The 21677-nt window shown below is 33.1% G+C and overlaps 1 protein-coding gene and 1 long non-coding RNA gene across 3 annotated transcripts; both read right to left on the reverse strand.

The window, feature by feature from the left end:
• Positions 1 to 982: 982 nt before the first annotated feature.
• Positions 983 to 5359, reverse strand: LOC126748789 (uncharacterized). The gene is made up of 3 exons (XR_007664812.1): positions 5032 to 5359; positions 4788 to 4883; positions 983 to 3014 (listed from the first exon to the last, which is right to left on the reverse strand). It is a non-coding gene; the product is annotated as an uncharacterized LOC126748789 (long non-coding RNA).
• A 1145-nt stretch (positions 5360 to 6504) lies between these two features.
• Positions 6505 to 14315, reverse strand: LOC126748780 (protein BCL9 homolog). 2 transcript variants are annotated; one of them, XM_050458230.1, is made up of 6 exons: positions 13602 to 14315; positions 9978 to 10238; positions 9055 to 9912; positions 8613 to 8847; positions 8298 to 8485; positions 6505 to 8137 (listed from the first exon to the last, which is right to left on the reverse strand). In XM_050458230.1, the coding sequence occupies exons 1-6, from the start codon at positions 14161 to 14163 to the stop codon at positions 6681 to 6683; spliced, it is 3561 nt and encodes a 1186-aa protein (XP_050314187.1). In that variant the 5' UTR covers positions 14164 to 14315; the 3' UTR covers positions 6505 to 6680. The 2 variants fall into 2 exon arrangements, with proteins under 2 accessions (XP_050314187.1, XP_050314186.1); XM_050458229.1 differs by having other exon boundaries at positions 8613 to 8850; positions 13602 to 14314.
• Between the last annotated feature and the right edge of the window lie 7362 nt (positions 14316 to 21677).

The raw sequence follows: 21677 nt of genomic DNA on the forward strand, positions 1-21677 counted from the left end.
AAATTATTTGGTGTCAACAAAATAGTCTCAGAAAAAAGTACCAAAGAAGTAAATGTCTTGTACAGTCTACAGACTAATGCAAGGTAAGGCAATACTAATTTGTATTTTGGGGTGAGAATCATAAGTCTTCGGGAATCGGGACTATGGAAGAAGCCCAGCCCATAGATAATATAATAATTATTACAATAAACATTTGGTGAAGAGTTGTTACAAATGGGTGATGTCAATACTGTCTACTACAACTATCTTATTGCCAATAATTACATCTTTATATTTGACCTGCCATCTGAATTTAGCGAAACAATAGAAGAAGAATTAAGATATTGCAATAGATAATAGAAGAAGTGGTTCGTGTATTTTGATTTTTTAAATTTTTATAACGAAAATTAAAAAAAGTGGTATATATATTGACATTTACTACCACATACTATTAATATCTGAAAATGGATTTTTATAGAGAACATGACAGAAAACTGAACTAGTATTTTATATTTTGCTTTCTTTTTATGTCTCACTAAGACCCTCGATCTATAAGAGTGTTTTTCACAGCTATTATACACTAACGCACAACTATATATTATATACTACTATTACATTAATGTTAAATTTCCATGAAATGATTTTACAATTACGATTAAATTCTTGATAACTATATTTGCGTAAAAAAATAGGTGGAAGTTTGCAAACAAATCCGAGAAGGTTATAAATTAGTTAATTTCCGCAGATATTTCTTGCTTGAAATTCCGATAATAAACTAACTTGGACAGGGATTATAAATGGCGTATCTACCATAAAGGAATTTAAGGCATGTCATGACGAACTAAAAATCCAAAAATACAGCATTGAAAATACTTCCTCGCATTTATTTTAGATAATTACGAAAATCAATATATTTTGGTTATTTTTAGCTTTAGTGCCACACCCCCAATTGAGAAGTTTAAAAAAATATATTTTTCAATGATTGTCAAAAAAATCTTGCGGATATGTTATGAAGATTTTTATATTACGTATTAGAAATTTTATAATATTATAGCAAAATATGAAAAAATTATTAAAAAAATTGTTCTCTAATTTCTACAGAGTTTTACGATTTTCTTGTTGTGCCGATTTTTACTCGTACTATCCAGTAGAGCTCGGTGACACTATACAAAGCCAATGCACACCGAGTCTGACCAATTTTTTTAAAAGAGGGTTAGCCCAGCACTTCTTAATCCAAAGCTGATAAGCCTAAGGTTGCGCAAATAGTCAGCTACACTGATAGAATTTTTAATATTGCCATATTGCGATACGTTTTAGACTATTATAGACTGTCCTAAAGAAATCTCAAAATTTAATGTAAGTAATAATCTAATCTACTGGCATAAATTCTTAAAAATATTCGTAAAAATATCTTGGAGATATAATGAGGTCTCAGATTTGATACTCGATACTACTATTGAATTAAAGTTAAATGGTATAATCACTGTTGCAATATATAATAGTTGCTAAGAAGTTTTAGGCTCTAATGGTAATCATACGAAGTTATTATTTTTTTGTTGGCATGTGGCATTTAACCATGCAGCCAGTTATAATTTTTATATTGTATTTGATTTGCCATTATTACGTATCGCATATTTCTAACTACTCTGATAATTGATTTAAAAATATACTTTATCCTTTATGCAAATTATGAATTTTTTTTAATGTTATCTTATTTTTAATATCTAGATATATCTAATTTATAGGTCGGTTCTTAGCTACATTATGCTATCCTAAGACATTTACACACTTCACGCCGCTGGATACGAAATTAAAAAATGTTTTTTTTTTTATTTAATAAGGAGATATTGAAGCCATGTATTTTCTATATTTAATTTTAATTTTCAGTACCCTAGAAAATGGTAATAGATTTAACTACCGAAATGTTTTTACCGATTAAGTTAGAAGTTTTATTTAATGAATAGGGGTTCCCATATTTTAGACTGAGCATTGCAAAAGCGCAGGAAAAACTGGAATAGGAACAGCGGTTGCGAACAGGCCAAAAAACTGCTATCAAATCCAACTAAAGCTAGTATAGTGTGGCTGCTGTCCCGGCATAGAGTGATTATAGCACACCTGACCGGAGTCCTAACAGGTCATTGCAGACTGAACCGACATCTGCAAATCTTAGGCGTGGTCCCAGCCCTCTGTGCCGCGGGTGTGTCCATCATTTTATCGATATCATTTTATAGGAGAATGCGAAGGATGGGTTAGGATCAGGAGAGAAACCATGGGTGCTCCATTCCTGCCACGAGAGTAATTAGAGGAACCTGGGAAGGCCTGCTCTCCTTCATTAGGAGGACAGGTAACCTGCTTAGGGAAACTGGAGAGGGTGGTCAGTGGTGATGGCGGGGTTTCAGGGGTTGGCAGAAAGGAAATTTTAAGCCTACCCGCCGGACACTATCCTTTTATTATTACTACTACTAATGAATAGGAGTTATCTTTGTTTTCATATTTAAAAGAATAAAAGCTTAGCTCTTATATACGTATATAAAAAAATCAATTATACCTCAAATAAATTTGTATTTACATTTTTTGTATTTGTACTTTTTTTTAAGTTTTACTCAAGACACTTGTTTCGCTAAAGACGTTGGCATCTTCGGCAGAAGATCAAAACTAAACTAAAGCTAGTTACAAATCTCCTTATACACTAGTTAGTTACATCATTAGTTATCATTACATCATCGTTAGCGAAACACGTGTCGAAAGTAAAAATAAAGAGTTTTGGTTCGTGGTAAAACTGTCTTGTAATCTCGTAAAAGAATAAAAAACGGTAGCACCTAACCACATAATTGTTAATTTCAGGAAGACAAATAAATTTGATTTTAATGATTTGACTACAACGTCTACGCAAGGGTGTGCTGCCCCTAAATTTATAAATGGGAGAAAATCTCTTTCATCACATCGACGCGATGATTTTTGAGATGTTTCGATGAAAACTTCCTACTTTGAGGGCTCCTTCGTAATTTTTGTTGATATGAGAACTGGTTCAAAATCTAAAAAAAAAAATTAATAACCTAGAAATTAATGCAGTGCAAAAATTAGCTGTCCCTAAACTTTAAGTTTAGGGACATGATGATGAATAAAGGACACTTTTTTTAAATCTTTTTGCCAAGCTAATTAGCAATATTACATTTGTAAGGTTTTCTGGTCCTTATTATATGCATATTGAACTCGCTACCTCGACATGTAAGTAACAATAAGCCCGACCTTAAACAGCCGACCACACTTTTGGGCTAGGCTAATCGGTTTTAGCTCAGAAAGGTTCATAATTTATGCACTTTCAAGCTAGGCTTACTAATCGATAAAATTTCTAGGAAGACAACTCTTATTGATGTAGCTATTTCTAATAATAACAACCTAGGGGCGAAACATAATGAAAAGATTGTGAAGTACAGGGATCTAGAACACCAGATAGGAAGACAATGGATGTAGTGGAAGTTAGCAACAGAATCAGAAACGAAAATCATATTTTTACAGTTGTCCAGATAAATTCTGCACGCAATATATTTTTTTCTATTTTTAAGGATTAAATCTGAATTTAAACTTCTAAAATAAAGTTAAGAGTAAAACTATAATTAAATATAGAGAAAAGGGGTGTACATTTGATTTTTTTGCAGCATAAAAGCTAAATGCTTGTAAAATAATAAATAATTAAAAAAATCACAGTAACACCTTCAAATTCGATTTATAAATTAAACATTATAAAAAACACCATATATCTCAGAGACACACATTTTTTCAGGGGATTAAGCCACCCCTAAATATGTTTAAAAATCGTGGTAATTAATAATAATGTTGTTACACAAGTTTGAGGGTAGGTATAACAACATTTTTAACAATTACTGTGATTTTTATAATTATGTTATTTATTTATCTTTTATGCTGCAAAAAAATCTACACCCCTTTTCTCTATATATAATTATAGTTTTTCTCTTAACTTTATTTTAGAAGTTTAAAATCAGATTTAATCCTTACACATCGAAAAAATATATTGCGTGCAGAACTTATCTGAGCGACTATAAAAATTTGATTTTCGTTTCTGATTCTGTTGCTAACTTCGAGCTTTCGAGAGAAGTGCGGACAGTTCCAATTATTGTGTCAACAACATGAGTAATGTCAAAGAGCCTGATCGAAAACATGAAACTGCTCAACCAAAAAAAAAAAGCATTTATAAGCTAATGCACATCTCGAATCGTTAGAAAGTTCATTGGAAATGCAGATAACATGAACTAGTTTAAAAAATATATCATGTACTTTTAGTCTAAGTTATTTATTATTTATTAATAAAGGTAAAAAAGAGTCAGATGACATGGAATGGACTCTGATCTAACATAATTAGAGCCAGGGGCGGATCCACGAGGAGAACTGGGGGAGAGAGTTCCCCCCTCTCCTCTAAAAGTTCTTGCAATAGGTGCAAAAATATTTATCCAAACATCTATACTTTACTCTGCATACTTTGTACATTGCCAGCCACAAATGCAAGCGCTGAAATGTTCTTTTTCTTCTTTGCGCCGAATCAAAACCTGGCTCAGAACTACGTGGCTGCAAAAAAGATTGAATAGATTAGCTCTTCTAAATATTAATTATGATATTGAGGTAACTTTAGATAAAGTGATGGAAAGATTTTCTAAAATGGGCAGACATCGCTTCAATTTTAATGTATAATATTGCTGTTAGTAGTTATACATAAAATAAAACATTATTTTGCAATGACACATTATTACCAATAAACACATTTTATTTTCTCCCTCCCCCTAAAATTTTACCTTGGATCCGCCCCTGATCAGAGCTTCCTCCTTCGGGGATAAGTGAACGATACCCCCTTCCCCAGGCGGGAGTGCGATTGCCGTTTGGCTTGAAATCTAATAATAATAATAATATTAATAATAAAAGTTTTTGCTCAATGCTCAATGTTGCCTGTTGATGATTAGTTTCTTTTTTCATTTGTATTGGTCATTGGTCTTTTCTGAAAAAACCAGTAAGCACGCACATCTATTGGCAAGTACTTACCATATTTTTTCCTCTGCTCCCCTTATTAGCAGAATATTATGAAGAACTTCTCGATTTAAAATGAGCCATCGATTATTATCTGATATTAGCAAACGACTTTGGAATAAAATTAAAATCAGCCTATCACGAATTTTTTCCCCGTGTTAGACATTGTGCAGCTGATATGATGGAAAAATGCAAAGCGGTTCTCTTCTCCTACTCCCAGAACAAATGGATAGTTATTGGGACTGCGAGAAAATTTGTCGCATGTTTGACAAACTGCTGCTGAAATGAACTTCGGAAAACTGATTAAGTTATGACATAACTGTTTACACAAAAGACTAAATCGTTTTTGAACTGATTCTGCTTTCGTTTTTGATTTGAACTTTCGCTTGAAAACTTGCCATAGAATTTTGGCTATAATATTGTAGTCTAGAACAACGAGTGCAATATAAGTAGATCCCATAAAAAAAAACAAAATATATTCATACACACACAATCGGACTTCGTCAGTTCGCTGCAACGTAGAGAAAAACTCTGTAAGATTGTAAATATGACGAAGCTACATATCTTATTCTATGTGACTCAATTTTGCAAATATGCGGACCAATAAATATACATACTATGTCCTCTATGGGATACTATGCCTATGGTATAGATGAAGGTTGTGTATCTTTTACTGTAAACCAAAAAACAAAGATCGAATGTTGGAATAACTGTTAGATTCATGCGTATCGTAAAATAAGAAAATAAAATCACCCCTGTAAAGAAATTTGAAGTACCTGGTCATATTTGTGTTAGGGAAGTGGATGCTATACACAGTATTTTGGACTCCGAGTAGACTCTTCTCGTTATTTTCAAAGCTTTTAAGAACCAAGAAATCATATAAACTTGTTCAGATTCAAATTTGGTGTTATTCAAATATGTACTCTGTAAAATATGTACTCTTTAATTTTGTTCGAGGTGTTCAAAAAAGAAAAAGTATCATTGTTTAATTTAAAAAAAAAACAAAGTAGTTATGGCTTCCAGTCAAACCGGCAGTCGACTTGTATTGTTTGTCAAAATACCTCCTCACTGAATTTTAAAATTACCCAAAGTTTTTTTCACGGCGTGAGTTTTAGTTTTTTTTCACCGAGTGTCGGTTTAAAGCAGTAATAATATATTACCTCAAGTAATAATATTAATTTAATGTCAGTTTTTTATAATTGAAATCAGTCTTTCCAGCGATTTTATGTACCCGTTCGTTGAAAAACAATTAAGAAATTATTACCAGACGTTTAACCTTTCCAGGTTTTAAACGGAAAAGGATTGTATATTTAATGTAACTCTTTTACGTTCAATTCTCAGTGGTTATTTCTAAGAACTTTCTTATTTTTTTTCAGATCCCTTCTTTGTTTTTGTTGTAATTTACAGGTATTTAGATCCGTATCATAAAGGGATTTGAATTTAACATCTTTTTAACATAACAACGCAAGAAAGAAGTAACCACACGAATATATAATATAGAATTTTATTGTTATTTTAATTAATGCTTACTCATAAAATGTACAATAAAACGAATAACAGATGGATAGAAACAAATTAATGAGCAATAGTGAAACCTCCGTCATAAAAAAGGACAAAGCAAGTCCAACACTTAAAATTAAAAATATCCTATACTCTCTAGTTTATTATGGCAAATGCTGCATGTGCGGCGGAGGTCCCGGACCAGGTCCCATATTTTGGGCGACTCCGCCCATTTGACTACGAGTGTTAGTAGCATATAGCTGTTGTTGAAAATTGTGGTATTGCTGGGCATAATTGGGGTCAGAGGTAGTGGGTCCTACGAAAGGCGCTCCTTTAAAGCCGCCACCTTGACCCATCGAGGGAGGCAGTGGCTGAGAGGCGTCCGGCGCCATTCCCATCGGACTACCTTTAGGTCCTGCGACAAACATTTGTGGATTATTTGGCCCTGGTCCCATTGGACCTCCAGGGAACATTCCGTCAGGTCCACCGGGTCCAAATCCCATTTGCGGCACTCTCATCATTGGTCGCATCCCGGCTGGTCCTCCCCGCATCATAGGCATCATTCCAGGACCGGGACCTCCCGAACCCATTCCCATACCTCCGGACCCTCCCATCATGGGACTACCGGTTCCGTTGCCCATGTGAACTCCCATGGGTCCCATCATAGGTGGTTCCTGTCCCATTCCTGGTCCACCTTCCATATGTCCCATATGACCCATGGGACTCCCTTGCATGGGTCCCGGACCACCACCTTGGAAGTACTGTCCTGGTCCAGATTGCATTTTGGAAGCATCCATCATGGGATTCATAGGTGACGCTAACCGAGTAAGGAAATCCAAACTAGGGGGCCCTCGAGGTCCCGTGGGAGCTGCACCTCCTTGCCCTTTAGCAGGTAAGTATTGTATTGTGTTAGGCGCGTTTGGCTTTACTTGCACATTAGCTCCATTAAAAGGGCTAGGCCCAGGACCTGGCGCTCGAACCATCATCCTTTGCATGGGCAAATGATTGGGGAAAGCACCGGATAACTTGGGAGAATGGGACCTCATGTGACCCATTGGTGACCCTGGGTGAAATCCATGAGGAGGGCCTTGCATTGCGTTTATTCCCATCATCCCTCCACCGTCCATGTCACCCATACCTCCATGACAACTACTCATATCCATCATGTGCATTGAGGGAGACCCAAAGCTCATCATAACCGGGCCTTGACCCGGCTGACCATTAAGATTACTTGCTGCGCTATTTGTCAATTGCTGACTCATTTGCGCTAGTGACGAAATTGGGTCAAAGTGAGATTGCTTCAGATTACCGACCATGGAACTTGTACAGTTTGGATTCAATGGTATATTATCATTTCGACCACCTGCACAGTATCCTGGTAAGTCTAAAGAGTTAGGCTTTCCTTGAGGTGAAACGTTTACTCCAAACCCACTACCCATTTTATTTTGAGATCCAGGAGATGCGTTTGGACCGGGAAACCTCGGCATATCCATCATGTGAGGACTAGGCGTTGGGAAGAGGTCGTTCTTCAGAGGGTCTGATGTTGGACCCGGTACTGTCTGCGGACTCATACCAGGTGTCACGGTTGTGGGTCCAGATATCCTTTGTGGAGGCTTTTCACCTAAAAAACGCAAAACATAACTAAAACCTGTTAATTTGATTTTTTTTTTGAATTTGCTTTAAAAAAGAAGTGACCAAAAGAAAATAAAATGTTGCGGAATGAAAAATGTTATACTAATACAAAGTAAAATTTAAACAGCAGTAAATAAAAAAATACTTACTACATGATGAAGTGGCCGTGGGTGTATGAGGTGAAGGTATCTGAAAACGGCAGCCCTCAGTAGAAACACCAGGTGTTGGCGGAAACCGAGTGTCCATTGAGGTGGGGGTATTGGGCCCTGATACCCTTGAATGTGGAAGATCTGGTGTGTTACCGGGAAACCCACTATCTAAGCTTGTAGATAAAACACTAAAGCAAACATATATATAATTATTATGGCGATATAAAATATTTGGCATTAATTACTACACTTAAACATTATTTCTACTTAGGAATTAGGTAGATAAGATATATAATAGAGATTAATACTACTTACGGTGGAGAAATAATATTGCCATCCTTAAGGCTTGTATTGGGCTGCTTCTGAATAATTAATTCTTGGCCTTCAAAAGTATTGAGGTATTGTATCTGCTGCGGCGACGGCACGGGCATTAGGTTAGGCTCTTTTACAGCTCCCGTCGCGGACAAAGTTGAACACGAGGAGGTCGTCGACGTGTTAATTTGTTGTTTTTGCTGTGCCATTGACTGGAGTGTTCGTCCAAACATGCCATCTACTAAAAATATATAATAATTAAATGGTCTTATTTAACTATTTACGTTTTTGTCTGATTTACCAATATTTCATTTCACCCATTAGAATAATTTTTCAAAAATCATCTCAATAATAAGATATTCTAGCCTATCATCCCTTTTAAGTTGAAGTAATTTCTTTTAGAATACAACAGAACATAAATGCAAAGAAACTAAATGACACTTACCTGAAGATTGATGTGTTGAAGTTGATGAAGGTTCTGTACTACTGCTCGTTACACTTGGCGATAAATGGGAAGATAAAGGTGTACTGGGATTACTATGATTCAAACGCGGTGCTGAGGGGGAGTCTTGTGAAGTAGGGCTTTGTCCTGTGCTCATATGTCTGGTAAGACCAAACGGTCGGTTAGGATCCGCAGGTGAATTTAAAGCTGAAGAAGTTCGAGGTGATGGGAGCGATAAATTTGAGGTGGGATTATTGGGAGATGTGGGGTTAGGACTCTGTAACGCAATGGGAACGCTTGCAGAGCGCTGAGTTTGATGATATGGTGGAGGTGGACCCTGAAGGCGCGGTCCTAAACTAGGACCCGCCCGGGTGCTTTGGGAAGTAGGTGGCTGACCAGACCCACTAACTGGTCCAACAGGAACTAAAGGGCCACCACTACCACTGCAACTGGGGTTGCTTGCTGTAGATGGAGGGGGTTGCTGAGGCTTAATTTTTGTTCGATCATCAAAAAACTGACTTTGAAGTTTTTGCCACTCCATTTGTGCTGTAACAGGTGGTTGACCAGGGGGCGCAACGCCAGATCCGGGCCCTAATGGCGCGGCGCCCCCGGGCGAAATGCCCGACATTCCTTCTTGATGCCCCGCAGCACCTTCAGTTTGACTTTCAGGAAACAACATCTGCTGCATTTTTCGAATACTAGCAAGTCGTTCTTCCCTATGCTGTCTTTGCTGAGGGGTTAGGTTTTCATCAGGCACTTGAACACCCTGTAATTTGGGCTGAACATTTAATAAAGAAGGGCTACAAGAATCCATGTCAGGTCCCATGTCCGGTAAACCATTAGTGACTGCTCCCTCCAAACCTGAGAGGATACACAAGATCGAAATCATTAATAATTACGAAATCATTAATAATTTTATTTATTACCTTCAAGCTGATGGTTGCTTTTCTGGTCCCAATGTGCATCAGTATCACCTAGACCAACCATATCCTCAAGTGTTTCAGGCCCTAAGAAGTTTTCTATAGGAGGAGCTTTTGGACCCAAGCTTGGACTCCTTGTACAGCCTTTGTTCTTCATCATAGCAAAATTATTCAGCCATTGCACTGGGTGCTGCCTATTAAATTGGGTTACTTTTAGTGGATTCTTTTCTAGATACTTCTTAGTTCCAGGTTGTGCACAATGGTATGCTAAAATTAAAATAAGATTAACCTTATTGTTATCTAGATATTATTATATTAAATTTATATAAAGTATCTAAATTATTCAAAAATTTCAGTGTTCATACAATAAAATTCATACAAATATCTACTTCAATCATTCAATATTACAGTACAAGATAAAAAAGAAAATACTGAACTACAATGACGCACAAGCATTTCATTAATAGTACCATTTTATTATAAAAAATATTTCACTTAAATTATGTTAGGTTCTTACATTAATCTTAATAATATGCAGGTAATTTTCGACTACTTGGTTAACAGATATTTTTATTGCCATGAAATAAATTAAGAAACATAAAAAACTACTGCAAAAAGAGATGCGCAATTGAAGCTTAAGTAACAAAGAACTGAAAAATCTCTTAGATCTTTCACCTCCTGTGTGAAGCATTGTTTTCATAAAGATTTTTAGTTTTCGGGTGTTCAGAACGTGACTTTTAGCTTCAATAATTACCTCACTACATTTTGGTGAAAAAATGTAGCCTTTTAAAATATATAATAAATAATCCAAGCTGAAATAAACTTTCTCTAATTTAAAAAAACTATTATCAGTTTGTTCTTCTATCTAGAATTGTCTTCTGAGGAATGTTAATGCCTAAGAATCATTTAATTTTATTTTTCTAGACCTGGACCCAAGCATTTTTGTTCAATATCTGCAAATCATGACAATAATCTCTCTGCACTTTGACTCAGTGTTCTCTCATAAAGATAACCTAAATCTATCATACGACCCAGCTTTCCCTGAATAATCTGACTATGCCATTTTATCTTCAAATATATATGTATTTTATATTTTAGAGTTAAGACTATGTAGCTCTCATTGTCTTTTTACTTAGAAGTTGCATTTTAGAGTTTATACTTTTTTTAACACTCAACTTCTAAGATGAATGATGTTATTTTTGTTATTATGTTCAGGCTCAAGTTGTTTATGTAATCAATATTCAATACCATATTCTCCACAATTATTTCATGTTAAATGGTAATACCATTTTAAGAACTCATTCAATAAATGACATTATCATATTCTATCCTCACTTTAATTTGTAAACCTAATGTTACCAATAAAGCTTTTATGCTATTTAAAATTGTCAAGTGCCTCTAAATATACGTCTCTTTATCTTATAGGAAGATATATAGATTTTCTAATACTGTATATTCACAATATGGAACCTTCATTATGTCAAAAGCTTCAGATAAATTTAAATAAAAACTGGCCTATGAATATATTCACAAATGCTTCCTTATTGAGAGATACTTTTTTAAATGTAATAGCCTTTCCTGGTTCCCCACCTTACCCGATGTAAATACTTTAAAAATGTTTTCCATTACCTCAAGGGACATGCTATGTATATATAGTATTGAAAAATGTATAGAAACTTTCTATCAAAGTATGGAATTTTAATAGTAAATTTTTCAAAAGCCTTTTAAATATTGCTAAAATAATTATGTGCCACCGAACATATATTTAACCAGAAATTTTGTTATGTTATGTTATGTATTGTTTTGTTATGCATGTTTTGTTGAGGCATTTTTGCCTAGAAACAATCAAACAGATATGAAAACTCTAAAGTTAATAGTTACCACTTTATTTTTCACTACTTCACTAATTATCTCCAAGACATGATCATTCTTCATTTCAATTTAAAGCAAAAAAAATTATTTGTAGTGCTATTTAGAATGAGGAGAAAAGTCTGAAAATATTTTGACAAAATTATATAATGCAAATAATATAAAAGTAGTTTAAGTATATCAAGACTTGATCCCAGAAGAACTTAAAACCAGGTAAATTAAAAAAGAAACCTTGGAGAAAAATTTGACAACTAGGAGCAGAAGACACCAGTAGTCTACTCGATGCAGATCTGTTTGTTGGATCTGATTGCAGGAAATATGTAAGAAAATTCTCAAGCCAAACACTCAGGTGCAGGGATCAGTTTCAAATCAAAGAGGTTTTGGAATATAAAAAGCAGAAAAAGGTAAGTCATTGCAATGGTTATGAACAATGATACAAAACAGACATCCAAGTTTGTGAAAGATTGGTTTGCAAGGCAAAACAAAACTGCACTTCGAGTGGCCATCCAAATTTGCCCCAGATTTGAACAGTTTTGGGACTGTTACCATATTTAGATGAATTCTAATATGAAAAATCAATTTAATATCACTTAATTAGAGCTGCCACAATTTCCTCAGATACTATATAAGGTATACAAGAAAATAATAAAATAGTGTTAATAACAATAGTTTTCATAAAATAGTGAAAGTTTTAATAGTTATTTCCAAATGTAATTTGAAAATGTCTTACCATTTATAAATATTAATCCCATGATTTTTTTTTTTAATAAATAGATATCTCTGTAATTCAAATTCTAATGTGTATGCCACAATAAGTTGGAGAAACAAATATAAAGATTATTAAACTTATTGGTATTTTTTTTCTTATCCATTAATCACATGAAGAGTCCTCTGGGTTACCTGACCTCTCACTAACATATGTAATCTTATAGGTATTTACATTTATTAACGCTTTGCTCTAAAAAAACTAAATAATTTTCGAATATATGCATTTCTATAAATAGAAGGTGAAACTACAGTAATCAACACCTGCCCTTGCATTCAACCTGCAATACAATAAAAAATCACTAATTTCAATTTTGCGCCACCAGGTTATCCAGGTTACTAGTTGTGTTATAATGTTAAAATAATTAAAGTAGAACTGAAACATGAAATCTTGGTCTTTAGTCACTTAGACCTGAAAAGAAATAAAACAAACTTAATAAAACAAACAATTTCCGTAGACACAGATATTTTCTTAAATTTAAAAGGCTCTAAAATCGCAGTCATTTATTTATACAGTATTTTAACAAATTGATGGATATGCTTATATTCATGTCAATACTTTTAGACTAGTACCTTTGTCTTTTTATCGTGATACTCCTAGTTATCATGAAACAGATTTTAACGTAAGGATTTTCTCAGCTTGCTATGAAATCTCATAATGAAGTTAAAACACTTTTCTCTCAGAGGTTTTCTCATAAAAACAATGAAGCATGGTTCCATTTTAATTGTTATGCATAATTGCTTTCTTGGTTTTTTGGTATTCATCAAATATTATGTATTAATCTTAAATTTTTAGTTTTTTCCTAAATTTATTTCTTGCATTGTGCTCTAAATTTTTTTGTGTTTACTTCTTATAACTTACCTTTAGTATACAAAGTTTTAATAAATAAGTAAAAATGGTATCATACCAGCAACTTTTTAATATTTTATACTTGGTTACTCTGTATATATTTTGATTTATTTAGATGTGAAATGTAAATAAACAAAACCAAATACCTATAATTGAAGAATAATGTCCCTGCAACACTTCATCAGCCCCTGTGTTGGCTAGCACTGTGGAAAACACAAAAATTTGGCTTTGTTGTTGCATGTACTGAACTTCCATTGAACTAGACTGTTTATTTATCACATTACTTCCTAAAGCCTGTACACTTTCTGGTTGGGATTGTGGTGGATGACCTGAACTAGTTGTAGGTGGGCCAGGAGGGCCTAATCCTAAACCAAAAGGATCGCCTAGGGGATCATTACCTACTACACTATCTTCTTGTTTAAGGGACACTGTCTCTGAGACTGCAGTGGTGACAGGATCTTCACTAGGGGCTTCTGTTTTGAGATCAGGAGTAGTTTGTATAGAGCCTGTGTTTGTGGAACCCACAAGACCACCGTTTTTCGTAATCGGCACCGCTGCCGTAGCCGAGGGCTCCTTCTTGGTCGCCACATCGTCTTCTTTTTTTATTTGTACTTCTATGCTGTTAGTTCCTGGCAGTGGCTCCTTATTGGCGCTTACGGACTCTTCTTTCACGCTATCTGAGCCCTTCTCGTGCTTTTCTTTAATCATCTCGGTCACGAATTACGCAAACTAGGTCCCTCTTCCATATTTACCGCACTAAATATCCACTTTTTACACTTATTGCTATTTCTATTACGACCATAATAAAAACTTTTATGAAAAATCTCACATCACAAAATGCCAAACTGTCCACACGCGTGATACCAACTGTTTAAACTCAAAACATTGAAATCAAATGTCAAAAAACGCCGCCATATTCAAATCTCATTAGCCACCTCAGAGAGTCGAATAAACTTATTGATTTTACTTTGTACTTTTCACATTTTTTTCTTAAGTTTTTTATTAAAATGCGCTTGATAATAACTTTTTTAACGGTAAAAATAGTCAACTCTGCTTCCTTCACACAGTGAAAATAAGTTACTTCCAACAATGTAAAAACTTTTTTGGAGTAGATCACAATATAACCAAGTTACATTTTGAATCCAAAGTACCATCTTTAAAATTAATTATGTTAATAAAATATTTTCAAACTCAAAATAAAAACAAATGGTGATTTAGAGAAACCTGTAGTAAAAACCAATGATTGGACAAAGAGGAAGAGGTGAATAAACGAACACCCTTGGCTTATTATCAATGAAGCAAGCCTTCACAGCGTTGCCGGAATTTTAAAAATTTCCTATGGTCATAAACTTTATCGACTTCGATTCTAGTAGGCAATCATTAAAGGAAATAGAAAATTTTGCAGTTAATAAAGGAAATTAATAAACAAATTATATTTTTTTATATAAAGGACTTTTATATATAAAACTAAAAAAATAGGTTGATTAAATTGTTTATTTTACTCAATCACAACTTGTTGAATTCATATTTCATCTAATAGCTTTACAAATCATGCTTTATTCTTTTTGAAGAAGAAACAAAAGGTGGCAACTGACGACACGTGTTTCTGCTTTTTCGATTCCTCACGGCAAGGCAACCAGAAAACCAAAAAAAAAAACAAGTTAAATAAATATAAGGGAACATAATCACAAACAGAAGTGAACAGCCAATTTGTGTAATTAGGTGCAGTATCTCTGGTTTTGTAGAGAAAATACATCATTTACGTTAAAAAAGTGTAAGCTACCTGTGTGGTACAATGTTACCTGAGTCAATATACGCAAAGAAAGTCAATTACAAAAGTTCCAAGTCATAATATTGTTTTAAAGAAAGAAAGTTAGCACGAAAAGTTAAATATTAAAATGATAAGATTGTTAGGAGTTGATGATTGTTCAAGAATGATAATTTGGAAGTCCGTAAGATGGAAAGCAGATGAAACGAAGATAATTACCCTTCTTCAGGGTAGCCTCTATATTCTTCTGCCCTTTATTTTTGGCCGTATTGGGCGAAAACAACTTTAACCTTTTTTTTATTTTGACAATTCCTAATTGTTTCTTCCCTATGCCTAACTGGCGTTACTAAGAGCTATTTCATACCACTTTGCGTATGAAAGTCCTATAAAGAGTCCTATAAAGTTTTTCTTCTTAACTAAAAGGAATAATTTGTGGCCTATTCGTCTTCAGATGGTTCCAATTTATTAAAGTCTCTATTATAAGCCGTTATGCAAATTGTTCTGGATTCTTCTTCTATTTTGGCCCTAAGTTCTAAACTTGGCGTTACACGAAACCTCCCATATTTGTAGTTACTAAAACATTTTATATTAAAACAGATGAGGTAGATAAGAAAAAATGTTGATGAATAAAACATATAGGATGGACTAATTTATTGCCTTTTTTCAGCAGAAGTAGAAGATGAGACACTTATTACACATTATTTATTAAAATTTGATCTAAAGTATTCATCAAACAAAAAATATTATTCAGCAGAAAGAAGTTCTTGATTTGGTTTTGTAGATCGATTAAAGTTAAGAACTGTATCAGGGGTTGGCACAAAGCATTAGAACTTCATTGATCAAGATCTTGAACCATTTCTAGCTGTTGCAAGCCGGCTGAAGTTTTGTACAAGATTGTTGTTTTTCCAAATCCCCATGTGCCTTATATATATCGACATTTTTATTAATGTTCAACAAACACTGCATAAAATACACATATTGCAACGTTCAAATTTTCAGATCTTTAGAAGAGTTTCAACATTTGTCTCTATACCGTAGCCACTTTACCGTAACCACACAAGTCCAGATGTAATACATATGTATTTTTTGTTCTGAAAATGCTTCGTAAATATGACAGAAATAACTCTAGGAAAGAATGGCATATATTAAATGAAAATAAAAAAAGTTTCATTTACATAAATAAGGATTACAATCGAATCCAGTACCGAGTTACCCCAGGGATTGCTTTTTCGAATCACATTTGTTCAAATAAACATACTGAACATGATCTGAGAGATATAAATCAAGTAAAATCGGATAGTGTCTCCTGAAACGACATGTATAAAGCTAATCTTTTTAAAAGAATATTAAGTGTGATACGATCAACGGCATTTCAAGATATTTTTCAAATCTTTCTTCGATTTGACTAAAATATAGTATAAGAAAAAAATAGGGTAAGATGATCAATAACTAAAGTTGTGATTTTATTTTTACAGAATACAACCTAATTTATTACAAGCTATTTGCTTGGTCTCAAATTGCTTATTGATTCGATTTTTTAAAATACGTTCATACATTTTTATGATAGTACCTACAAATTTTATCGTACACATATAGATATGAAAATTAATACAACATACTCTAATATATAGTCTTATATACGAACCAAGTTCCTATTGAACCATTTTCATAATGTCTTAATAAAGTAATAAAAGTTTATATTTTCATGATGTTTGAAAAAAAAACTTAATATTATAAATATATAATATTATAAAAAATATATAATTTTTTATAGCAGATCAATAAGTAGCAGTCAATTCCTTCGAATAAAGATGCCGTCAGATAAGGCCATTGCCCATTTTATCAATAAATCGGTAAGAAAATAGAGAATTCTTGAAAAATTATTGCTTAAACCAAGGCTTTAATAAGGAATTAAGGCTTTGCTTTATTTTTATAGCTTCTTCACTTTTCACAAAAAATTGTTTCTATTTCGATTGCAGGGAGAGTAGAAACTATTCTATTGTATTTTATAAAGAATCAATGTTTTTTATAAACCGACAGGAGTGACGGCAACTTTGTTTAATGAGAGGCATGCAGATAGACACGTAAACACATGTTTACATCTGAGAATTAGTAGCAAAATTATGAACTATTTCAACATTTGAAAATCTTATGAGAAATTAGTTGGTCTGTGTCAAGTTACTTTGAATTCGACATTAAGTCGCAGTAAGCTTTCTGATCTTACAAGTTTCGCGAACCACTGTACAAACAATTCCTAAACATTATAAAAGACACCTATATAAAATTCAAATCCTTCAAGAATTGAATGATGGTAATGGCCGCCGCTTCCATTTTTGTGAAATATTCTCCGAAATAATTCTAAATAGGCCGAAGCTTTTGATGTTTGCTTCTCAGGTGGAAAGTAATTCTTCCATCTTAGAATTCGCTTAACTATGTCAATCGACATAATTGTCTTTACTGGAACGATACGAATCCAACGATCCACCATAAGGTTCATACACAACATTCTTAGAAATTAAACGTTTGCACTGATATTTTCAGTGATCATATATTTGGACCATTCTTAGACTTAGACTTGTTGGAGACTACTATCAAATACCCTGCAAGATCACCGGATTTATATCTTAATTTCATCAATGCCATCAAATTAACACCCAATATCCTTGACAATGTCCAGGAACACGGAGTCGTAGTTATTGACTTACATGTGGACTTTCTCGAATTCATACTTTTTTTCGTAAGTAATAAGTTAAATTATTGTCTAAATCAAAGATGTCTTAAAACCAATTTTTAGCTTAGTTAGAAAGTTTCACCCTTAACCTGCGTCAGTATAATTAAAAAAAGAAGGCACGGAAAGTTAAATGACATAAGATAGGTGTTTTCTTCTTCGGGAGACTAAGTCGATCAGAAAGCAGAAAAGATAAGGGTGGTATACCTACTTGTCAACACCTGTTTATGCTTATTGCTCTCTTCAGGGCAAGGCAACCAAACAACCAAAGAAATAGAAAGGACCGAAAAACCAATTTACGTCTTAGCTGACTTAGCTCATACACAACCTCTTTATACAACCTTAAGTAAGAAAGAAGCACGTAATGTTTACTGACAATAATTTTTTTTTCAGAATTTAACAATCTCCAAATCTTTATTAACATAAAGCTTTCGAGATTTTATAAACTAAAAACTGATTTTAAAGCGTAAAAACTTCTAGATATAGATTACAGACAGGTATTATTTTAAAATCTAAAAACTAATGATAATTTATTCAGCAGACTTAAAACTCTGCTAAAAAAATAAATAAGCATTTCATCATCTTTAGGTAAGGTTACTTAGACAAGCTTATCGATTAAATTTGAATCTTTTATATCAAATAGCTTAAATGTTACAATCAAATCTTCCTGGGTCGTGGGGAAATCGGCTAGGGGCGTAGCGAGGAGGAGGTGTGATGCTCCTCCTAAACATTAATCAGCAAGTCTGGGATGTTTTAATATGGAATTCAGGCAACTGAAATATGGACTCGGTAATTTGATATGAATTAAGAAATTCTGGAACTTTTCGAACAATTTTTTTTAAAGTTTTGAACTTGCATTTGATTGATGTTGATGATGATTGATGTTGATGTGATGATTGTACAACTCGTATTTTTAAAAATCTATATATAATTAATAACATTTTTAGTAATAAACTTTATGAAAATTTTTAAATCAAATAATCAATACAACTTAATAAAATAATATAAAAAAGTGAGGGTATATAGGGCATCCTTTTATTCCCATTTCAATATTAACTTATTTATTATTGTTAGGATTCAAACTTAAAATTTATTGATAACAATACATATATATATATATATATATATATATATATATATATATATATATATATATATATATATATATATATATATATATACAAAGCATACATACATATAGGAATCGGTAGCTTGTCAAGAAATTTGAGACGACCTAGGTAATGAGTTCCATCTTGGGTTCTTTTACCTATAATAAAAAATTTTATATGTAAAACATTTTTTTATACATAATAAATTTCTAAGATGTAAATAGATGGTAATTTAACAACTCGACGATTAGTTAAAAGCTCCTTGCAATCTTCCTAATCGATTATCCTCTAACGATTCTTATTGATCTTCTTGGTAACTTAGAAATCTTATCAGAATGACCTGAGTATCACCACATCAAAATAGCATATGAGAGTCTGCCATGAATAAGACTAAAATAGGCGGTTCTTAATACATCCTTTAAGATACAATTTGATAGACCTCTAAGCACAAAAATATTCTTAGGCTAGCTGCCAACTTGTCAATCTGAGCCTGCCATAATAATCTTACATCAATGTAAAGTTCCAAAATCCAAAATTTTCAAACATTATTTTCTGCGTTGATGTTATTTAAATCCTTAACTGTAAATACCATTCTCCTCGTTTTGTCTTCGTTTAAGTGAAGATCATTTGTTGCAAACCAAAGTTTGGCTCTCTCTTGGCGTTGGCTGTCAAAAGAATCTAATTGAACAGGCCAAAATATTGAAGTTTGTAACCTATAAGAAAAATATAAACACAATTAATGAACATTTTAAAACAGGTCTACACAAAGCAATTTCTTTTAAAATTATTCAATTTCCAGTGGTTTATCACAAAATTGACTGTCTTAGTGTTATAGAATTGTATGTTTTCATAAGTAATAAATTTAGATAGATTGTTTTTCGCATATAACAAACATTCAAAAATAAAAAGTGCCGGTACTGTTGTTTAAAAACAGTTAAAACATCCATAGAGTTTCCCCAAAAATAGAATCCCATATAGTAATTGGTTCTGAAACATATTTTTGTCATTAATCATCACACAATTTTGACTAGAATATAATGATAATTTTCCGATTAAAAACGTTAGGCTTGCAAGCTTTGAAGATATACTTATTCTGTTTTATTTAAAATTTAAATCTATATTACGGAGTCTTAAAAAAGTATATTTGAATGTTGACGGTTTTTTTTAGATATTTAACAATAATGGTATTGCACTAAACCACTTTGTTGTCACCTGTAATCCTTCTGCGAGCATATCCAGGGAGGGGAGTTATGGGGATATATGGAGGTAAAAATTTATTTAATAATGTTCCACTGGAAATAAAAAAACTTAAGACTGAAAAGGGCCTACGTATAAAAACCAAGGGATTTCTTGCCAATAATGCTTACTACAATTTAAGGGAATTTTGCAATGATTAGCATTTAAGCATTCTTCATGTTTTATATTTTAATCTAGTTTTTTTGGTAACTTATTGTTACGTCTTTGTGACTTATATTACGTTTTATAGCATTGTCTACAACTTCTAGGTTTATATTGATAATACAGCATTTTTTGAGTTATCAGTTTATACACACTATTATAACAATAATATTCTTAATCCCAATAGCACATATTTCTTAATTGATATCTTCTAAAAGTACATCAATCCAATGTATTTTAGAGAAGTTTAAATATTCTTTTGTATTTATGCTGACACCTTCATGTTGTTTTATACTTTGCCACTGCATCTGATGAAAAATCTACTTTATTACGTAAACCCATCATATTATGGAAATATATATCAAATTGAGATCCATTACATTTGCTCCGGCTTAGTATTTTATAGAGGATTGATTTAAGGAGTTAACTCTTCCGTTGAAGGGTTTGGCTGATCCTCTTGTCCCAATAGTATTTTTCTATTGTCAAAAAACTGTGATGGGCTTCAACAGACCATATATCATTGTTATAAGCAGCCTTAAGTGGTCTCTATAAATTGATACTTTGTTAGAGGTATACTTCTCGGGATGTTTCAATTCATGCACTTCCCCATTCATGTGCCTCTTGACTATGACTGCTAACCTCTTATCTGGGGATGCATCAGCTAGATAAGAGGTTAGCAGTTTGATGCCATGAAAATGTCCTAATTTATTTATTAAGATATCATGAGAGACGCAATCACAAGCCTTGCTGAGGTAACAGAACAGTAAGGCACAAACAGATTCTTCATTAAAGATCTATGTATTTAATATACTTATACAGAAATGCGATGAGTTTAATTTTCTTAAACAGCCTTTATATTTTGTCAAATACCCTAAGTGGACTTTTAATCAAATCCGACCGTCAAGCTTGGATTGGGTCGCTGTTAATTACGAATATATAAATAAAATAATGAAACTATCAGTACTAATATTTAATACCAAAATCTGTAAATTTCATTTATCGGATAATATAGAATATGTATAATATAGTCTATATTAGTCTATATAGACTTTGGTTTCTTTTAAATTCACAGAGTGCTGCTGATGAAACTGGAGCTCTATGGTTTCAGAGGAACTGCCCTTGGAGTGGTTTCGTTCCTACTTATCAAATCATGTCCAGGCTGTCAAATTTAATGGTGGTATCTCTAACGAACTTAATATAAATGTGGGTGTTCCGCAAG

Source organism: Anthonomus grandis, chromosome 22, assembly GCF_022605725.1.
Source record: "Anthonomus grandis grandis chromosome 22, icAntGran1.3, whole genome shotgun sequence".
NCBI lineage: Eukaryota > Metazoa > Arthropoda > Insecta > Coleoptera > Curculionidae > Anthonomus > Anthonomus grandis.